The sequence below is a fragment of the Mastomys coucha genome, unplaced genomic scaffold (assembly GCF_008632895.1).
Source record: "Mastomys coucha isolate ucsf_1 unplaced genomic scaffold, UCSF_Mcou_1 pScaffold12, whole genome shotgun sequence".
NCBI lineage: Eukaryota > Metazoa > Chordata > Mammalia > Rodentia > Muridae > Mastomys > Mastomys coucha.
Window position 1 is genome coordinate 5,662,856 of NW_022196894.1, and position 8,762 is coordinate 5,671,617.

Consider the following 8,762-nt stretch of genomic DNA (forward strand, 5'->3'; position numbering starts at 1 on the left):
TCTGTGGGACCACTGCAGGTAGGAATTATCTGTGACAGCAGACCTGAGTATTTGTGGGTTGCTTCTCTGGACTTGTCCGAGATGCAGATTTTGAACAAATGCCTGGATTTAGCAAGATGCTTGTCTTAGGCAATATAAGACATTTAATTCTCTAGATGCCCTCTGTCCACAGTTTAGGCTGAACCCTGGCAGTGGGCAAGGCAATGGAGCAGTCTTTTTAGTGGTTATAACACAATCCAGGTAGAGTCCTTTGTTGCTCTTTCCATATCTTCTTGGAGACCTTGTGTGTGTGTGTGGGGGGGGGTTAGGGTGGGGAGTCACTAGGGATTTGGGAGTCTCTGTCATAGTAAGCTTAAACATTTAATGTTACATTTAGTTGATCTCTGAGAAGATTGAGAGCTAGTATCTATTAAGTATATCTGAGTTAAACAATCTGTGCTTGTTTCTAGGTATTTGCTCTGGATTGCACCCAGCAAACATAAAGCAGGAAGCAAGAGCATAATATTGTAGTTAGTTGCATTAATTCTAAGCATGGCTTTAAATATACTTTTGAACACATTGGAATAAATGATTATTTATAAGATACTATCAACTTGTATTTTTAATTATAGTACTCTTTGAGACTAAAGCCTGTTAGATCTGAGCTTTAAAAATTATGATTTTGAATCAAAAATATTTTGGTATTAAAGCAAAAATTTTAAATCTATAAACACAGTCCATAAAGAGATTGGGAACCTTTGATTTTTATATAGTGTATCATTATAGAAATCTATAGTTTCTAAAAATACAAGGTTATATTTTAGCTTAAGGACAGTAGCAAAAACAAGGCTAAACATATCTTTAAGGCAGTAATCTTTAACTTTTTAATATTGTAAACCTTTAAAGTAATATTAAAATCACTACTTACCAAGGCAAGATAGAAGCCATATGAAAACCTTATCTCAATGGAAGTGTCTTTGGAGACTGTTTCTTTAGGTCAACAAGATGGCAATGAAATGGGAACTCTGCACAACAAAGATGGCTGGTAGTCATATGACTGCCCTCAACCAAAATGGCACTGAAGCTATAGACAGTCATGTGATGGCCCTCAAGCAAGATGGTACCAAAACTAAGGCTCTGCCTCCCCCTGACCCTTGGCAAAGATGGTGGCAAGCCACATGTTTGTTATATCCCAGAATGGAATGGAATGCCATTTATTTACAGAAGTGTGTTGTGGCTATGCATTAGCAAGGAAACAAATGATTAGATACACAAAGAGACAAGTAGACATGTTTTACCTGGCAGGTGTGTGTGAGGAGATCTCCTTCACCTCCTCCATTGCAGCAGTCTCTGCTATGGCTGTGGAAAGGTGTGGAGTTCATCCAGCAGATGCCAGCACAATGGGGCCCATGTGTTGTGGCAGGTCTGGGGCGAATGCACATGGGGCATAGCTCCACTGCTTGGGTCCAAGTTCATGCAGGGATTCTGTTCTGTTTAGCTGTTTTCCTGCCACAGCTGGCTTAGAACTGATGTGGACCAGAATGGAAAGAAATCAGAGACACATTTTTTTTTTTGTAAGTACAAGTTTAAGAGTAGGCAGAGAGGGCTAAGTCTGAAATAAAATCTGGAGAGTGTTTTAAAGTCTAGTGGAAGTTTTCTCTGGTTGAGATTTTATGGCTAGGAGGAGCTGAGTTAGGGTACAGGAAAATCAAAGAAGGTTTGGAGCAAAAGTAGGAAAAAGCTTGGATGTAAGAAACCTCCTTCCATTTTCTAGATCACTGGCAATAGTTGTAAAGATCCCTTAAAATAATGAGATCAAAAGTGTCATTTAGAGTTGTGAACTAGTGGGTTTTGGGGCTAAATTTGATTGCAATATATCTGAGTTTGGAAGTCTTTAAGTCAGGTGCTAGTTTTAGAGGTTTGTGGGTTTCTAAGAAGCATCCCAATGGGGAGCCTGGAGGTACTGATGAAGACGCAATACCTACGGGAGAGGAAAATGGTTATTACTTTTTGTACTTTTATCAATTGTGACATCCCGAGGATAGAAAAATAATAACAGAACACTTGTGGTACAGGCTAGCTTACCAGGTCATCACATCATAACCAGGGAACAATTGTGGCAGTTGCCCTAGAAACACAGAACATCCGGTACTGGGATTTTTGAGAGAAAAGGGAGGAACTGTGTCTTGCGAAGAGAGAAACCCAAGAGAAGAGGTCCTAAGGCAGGGCTTGAGAAGGGCCAGCCATAGCCATGAAGACCATGGTTCCATCCTCAAAGACACCAGAGAGACTTTAGGAGCTCAACATTCAACCCCTCCGGTCCAGGAGGCCATTTATGCCAACTGGGGTGGGGGAACTTACTAATGCTTGGATGGTGAGATCTAGCGATCTAATGGCTGGAAAATGAGCATGTAGACTTGCCAAGATGGGGCTCGCTGCCTGTGGGCTTACCCCATTGCACAGTGGGGACTGTGAACCCTCAAATTTGTGAATACGAGTCATGGAACCATTGATATATTCATAAACCATGGTATGATGTGAGAGGAGGGCATGCCTTCATAGGCTCATGTTGAGGCATCCCCCTCTGAGGTACTGTCCAACCCCATGAGGTATCCCCAACCATCCGATGGGTCTAGTATAAAAGGAAATTTATTTGGAACTTGGGAAGAGCTTCTGAGGAAGGAAGTGGAGGCTGAGAAAGAAAGGGAACAGAGAGGAACAGAAATATGGAGGAGAGAAAAAGAAAGGAAGAAGCTGGCCAGTAAAACGTGGGAAGAGAGATGGGGAGGGGCGAACAGTCCTTTATAATAGATCTCATACAGTCTCATATAGAAAGCAGGTAAGATGGTTGTACAACCACAGATGGTTGGAAGCATAGGGAACACCGTACTGTGATACATTGACAACAGATGAACCTCAAGGATACTCAAGGTTTATAAGAAATTCTAGAATAGATAGAACTTGCCTATGACAATAAATTATAAATGACTGCTTTGGGTGGGGAATTCGGGACGCATTTCAAAGGAGCCCAGAGTTCCACAGTGCTGGAACAGTCTATGTCTTAATGAGGGTGGTTACTATACAGAGATTAGAAAACAAAATTCCCTCCAACTCAGAAAAATGGAAGAGAAAGCACAATTGCACCTCTTGATACCCATTGAGCTGGATCGCAGTGAGGCGCAAAGAGAGGAGATACCCATTGAGCTGGATTCCAGTGAGGCGCAAAGAGAGGAGATACCCATTGAGCTGGATCGCAGTGAGGCGCAAAGAGAGGAGATACCCATTGAGCTGGATCGCAGTGAGGCACAAAGAGAGGAGATACCCATTGAGCTGGATTCCAGTGAGGCGCAAAGAGATACCGATCCTCTTTTACAGCCCATCAGGTGCATCACATGCATTCTCAAGACAAACAGTCATCAGTTACTAGAGGAGGGCGGTGCAGTGTTTGCCTCAAGTGGTTCAGACCAGGTTCTGGGTTCCCTTGGTAATTGGGATGGCAATCTGCATTTGCTAATTGGCTCCAACAAAGGAGAATGCATTTATGACAAGAGGCAGTTTTGTTACTTAGGGCTAGGTGTCAGCTGTAACTTGGATTTAGAGTCTCACTCTCCCTCAGGTAGTGGGAGGTAAAGTGCTGGCTTCCTCCTTGGTGACTGTGTTTCAAACAGATGGCTCTCAGGTCTCAGGGGCATCTTTGGGCCCTTATATGGCCAAAGGCATATGAGGTCCCCATGTGGGCAAAGGCTTAATATATATGATACATATATATATGTATGTATGTATATATATAGTGAAAAACATTTGTAAAAAAAACCTGAATATATACATATTTTTTGGTCATGATTCTCTAAATAATAATAATGTAGACAGTAGTTTGACAGCATGGCCATTTAGAAAAATAGCAATAGCAAATTCTTCCCTAGGGCCTATGACCTCCCTAGCCAAGGCCTTTCACCAGAATAACATTACCAGGCATGAAATGCCACAGTTGTACTAGTGGACACAACAGTGCCTAGCAAGGTGGTACTGTAGCATGCTGGATCTAGAGCTGGGTAAGTCCATGGGTGTCTCCACTCTCTCTGCTGCCTGTATTGCATGTTCTGGCACTACAGAATCTAACAAGCAGAGAGGAAGTTCTGTGATCCATTTGAGACTGATTTATCTATATCCTGCAGCCAAATGTGTTGGGCTCTCAACAACAGTGTCTTACCACGTAGTTATGGTGGGAAGCCAAAGGCAGCAAGTGGATAATCTTCAGGCCCACCACTTACTGAGCATCTGTTGGCAGTTGATAGTTCCTGGGGAGGGAGACTCATTCTTTTGTTTGGAGGATGTAGCCAGAAACTGGATTCCCATGCTCCAGTGGATGGCTCCATCCCCTGGACATTTTGGCAGTAGTAACTGGGCTTAGTGGATTATACAGATGAAGGAAAGGAAAAGGATGTGTTGGAAGGGATGGGTAGGGAATTGAAAGGGAAAGGTGTATATAATGTTTCATTGTATGAAATTCTCAGGAATAAAGATAAGTGATGTGGAACACTTATTTACACAGCAGTTACATTGTATTAGGAGTTCCAAATGATCCTGTAGTGATTTAAAATGTAAGGGAGGATAAGTGTAGGATAATGAAACATTATGTAATTTCATAGACAGATTTCTTTGCAGAGTTTGTTATTTGGGGCAGGTGAGGAGATCCTTGAGCCAATTCTCCACTGATACCAAGGAGCACCTATCAAGGCTTTCTAAAGAAGGTCGGCTATGAAAACAAAGAAACAAAGAAGCCTCCTTCCCAGCCCTCCTCGCGCTGGGAGAATAAAGCTCCCAGTTCTCGCTTGCATTTGCTTTCATAGAAGTATGTGTATCTGTCCAAGTTTTTCCATGTGCCTCTTCACGTATAAAACTTAGGCCTAAAATAGTGAATTGAAGCCTGTCACTGTCACCTGGAATACTTCTTGCTCTTTCAAATATAGTTCAGAGAGGTTCTGTGCTTTCCTTGAAACATTTGCAGATTTCTCTGAGTTATTTTTGCTGTCATAACAGCATAAGAAAAATTATAGCTGGGTTATACCCAGGTTAATACAACTTATATTAAAGAAATCCTCTTAAATTTTGGTGATAAGGGAGCCTAATTCTTCCCAGGAACAGAAAAAAACGCAATTCAAAGGGAATTTAGTAAAGAATATTAAAGTAATTTAATACCTGCCATCCTGCTAGGAGTATTTTAAGCTGAGACTTTCTCTTCCCTCCTACCCTCTCCTATCCAAAATAGTAATTGAGTATCTATCCTGTCCTAGATTTTTCTAGGTACCGAGAACAGGATGAGAAGCACAGACACAGTCCCTGCCCTCACGGAGGTGACCATCTGGCAAGGCAGCCGGCAGGAGGTGATTACACGGACACCTGTTTGCTTATTGAGGACTCCATATGAAGCAGTCCCCCGCAGACTCGAGGGTGGAAAGGTTGATCCACATCTAGCGATGCTATTTTTGGGAAGCTGTGGAAACTTTGGGACTGAGGTCCTGATGGAGGAAGAAGGTCACTTGGGGCCACTGGGGAGACTTAGTCACTACCTAAAACATGCAGCCATTGCTAGCCAATTTTGAGTTGTGGGACAAGTTCTCCTCTTCTCTCGGTTTTCAGATGATTACACTCACCATGATGCAGCCATTCAGGTCACTGTGATGTGCTCATTTTACTTTTGTGATGACACACTCATAACCTGTTAAGGGGATCACTGGACTCGGAGGCACTCATGACGTAACCTGGCATCGTCTCATGGGACAGAGATGTGGATTTATAAAGACTGAAGAAACGTAACCTCCGTAGTGACCTGACATGTCTCATACTTTTTTCCATTTGTCACGTAAATTAATCTGGATGTGTCATTTAAACAAAGCAGCTTTGCTCACTCACGGGGTCAGCAGGGGTGACACTGAGGCCCTGCTTTTTCTCTCGCCTCAGAGAGGAGCTTTGACTGAGCTTTTCTGTACCTTCAATGTTGGAGTTCTCATTTGCAGAATCGGTAGAACTTATTTTAAGTAGTATAATGTCTTTTGAATTTATCCACATTTTCTCAAATGACAGACTCTCATCTTTTTCAAATGCTGAATCACATTCCAGTGTGTATTTGTCATATTAAAACTCTCAGTTGTTAAGTAATGAGAATGGTTGCAGATTCCTCACTTTGGTGACTAGCGTGGGAGTGAGCATGGGAAGAGATACCTTTGGCATACTGACCCACTGCCTTTGGGCATATGCCCTGATGTCCAAGTCCCTTCCTCCAATGCCCCTCTCTCCTCCCTCCCTCCTTTTGGTGCCTCTGCCATCCTTTCTTTCCTCTATGGTTCCCACAGTGGGCCAGCAGGCACTGTGCCCAGCTCTTTATGTTATTATTTGTGTAGTTCTTGCAAGAGTACCAGTGCTCATCAGCACCTCAACTCTATGTTGGCAAGCCAAAGCTTTTGAAGTCACATGACTTGTAGAGATCTTGGCTTTATACAGAGCTAGACTACACTTTTCGTCTCAAGCCCATGATAGTCCATCAAGCCTGCTAAATGGCAGCTTGCTGGTCAGCTTACACTGGGGTCACTACTTGTGGCTACTCTCCTTCCTTGATCTGGAGTCGGAGTGACATTGTGGGGAGGCAGGGGGCATGTCTGGTGGAAGGGACACATGAGAGAAACTTTTCAATGAAAACTGACTTCTTGCTTGTGTTTTCAGAGGCTTCAGTTATGCTGACGGGGATGGGGTGGAGCAGCTCCCATCAAAGCAGTCTAAAGGAGCAGAAGCAGAGGACCCGAGCTAGTGATCCTCAGGGGCCCTCCATCCTCATTCAAGGTGCTTCTGCTGAGATTAACTGTCCCTGGAAAGACCCTCATACATACCTGCAGGTATGCTTCTTAATGTCACCAAGTTAGCAATCAGGATTAGCCAACTAATGTCTCTATTCTCTATACCAAAACGTCATAAATATTCATGAGGTATGTCTTCTGGAGTACCTGGAGTCCACACACCATGCCCTTCTAAGCCTCTTATTGCTGAAACCTCCGCTCAGTAAATTGCACTGCAGCATCTGAGAGGTTTTAAACCCCTTTGCGAACAACAGAAGACTAAAGAAAGGTAAAGATCTGCAGTTAGTGAGATCTTGGAATGTGACTTGGACAGCCACACCTCAGACCTTCCTTCTTGGCATTGGTGAGCACATCGCAAACCCTTCTATTTAGGGCTAGAGAAGTTAGTGGTGGATGAAACGATTTTACAAGTGCTTTTTTTCACTTCCAAGATTTCTCTTTTCCTTTTGTTGTAAGAAATGCATGTGGCTAATGGGACTGAGTAGATTCCCCTAGAGTGTGATAAAATGTAGTTGAAGTGAGGTAAACATAGGTTTAGATTCAGGATCTTAGTGGTATGATGCTAGAAAAGACTCAGTTTCTCTCTATCTAAAACAGTACAGTGGTGCAGTTGGGCCACAGCTTCATTGGTAGAGTGCCTGATGAACACACATGAAGCCCTCTGTTTAACCCTCAGCACTGCAGAAGCCAGTATGCTGCCTGCAATACTAACACCTGGGAAATAGAAACAGGAGGGTCAGAAGTTCAAGGTCATCCTGAGATACAGGGGACTGCCTTAAACATAAAACAAGAATGTATATCTTAAATGACTGCCTTCAGACAGACTTTGACACAATGCATTCAATTTACATAACACTGATTATTGCCATCCTTGTCATTTTTTCGTGAGATGTACTTCTTTGTTTCTTTATCATTCTTTGTACTGAGCATCCCTGAAGCCTAATGTTTTCTCCCTGGATAATGGACATTTCTGTGGAAAGGTAGCCTGTGTCTTTCAGAGGTGCTAACTGAATTTCCCTTTCTTTTCTGCAAGTCTCTGGTGACAGAAGGTGATTTAAAACATTTAGATTAACACAGTGTTGTGAGATGATGATGCTATATCATAGAAGAAAAATCAAGATATAATAAAAAACAATGAGGTTACAATTTAAATTTGATGTGAGCATACTGCTCAGAGCAGGTGGGCAAGTACTGACATAAGGGAACTGAAGAAATTGTCATAGAGACATTTGCTGCAAGTACGTTCTGGGTTAAGGAAGGTAAGCATATAGGTAAGTTTGGTAGGGGTGCTGGGTTCCAGAAGTACTCAGGCCAGAGCGTTGGGGCAGGTTAGCAATGCACGATGATATCAGAGGGCACTTAGGGCATATGGTAAAGAAGGAACATATGCAGGGCTCTGGAAAGGAAGGGGTATGAAGGGACTCTTCGTTTTCCTTTTTAAGCAGTATGTTAGCTGCTGAATGAAGGGTAGATAGGGAGTTGCTGAGAGAATGATGAGGGCTCCCTTCCCCCCCAAAAGGCCTCTTACAGTGCTTCAGAGAAAATCAAAGTTGATTATGTATACTACAGTGTATACTATAGTGTGGTAGTGCTGTTGCTGGTAAAATGTGATTAAGTACATGTGTTTATTGTTGAGAGAGAGAGAGAAACAGAGAGAGAGACAGAAAGAGAGAGAGACAGAGACAGAGACACAGAGAGGCAGAGATTGGAGGGATGGAGGGCTGCTGCTGCTGCTAGCGATGGCATTTGCAGGTGTGTGTATACACGTGTGTTCATAACATAGTCATAGAAATGTTTCTAGGCTCAGATTCATGTCACATGTAGGTAAAGGTAAAAAAGGCATAGCCAGGGCTAGGGTCGGTGTGAAGGTCAGTGTGAAGGTCAGTGTGAGGGTCAGGGTGAGAGTCAGGGTGAGGGTCAGGGTGAGGGTCA

At 43.0% G+C, this 8,762-nt stretch overlaps 1 protein-coding gene across 1 annotated transcript in view; it reads left to right on the forward strand.

The window, feature by feature from the left end:
- The first annotated feature begins 1,017 nt into the window (after positions 1–1,017).
- LOC116086221 overlaps positions 1,018–8,762 on the forward strand; it is a 22,448-nt gene continuing 14,703 nt past the window's right edge. The window contains exons 1-4 of the mRNA XM_031364580.1: positions 1,018–1,099; positions 3,153–3,362; positions 5,274–5,363; positions 6,700–6,869. Of these exons, the coding sequence (XP_031220440.1) occupies positions 1,018–1,099; positions 3,153–3,362; positions 5,274–5,363; positions 6,700–6,869 (552 nt within the window). The remainder of the gene's footprint in view (positions 1,100–3,152; positions 3,363–5,273; positions 5,364–6,699; positions 6,870–8,762) is intronic.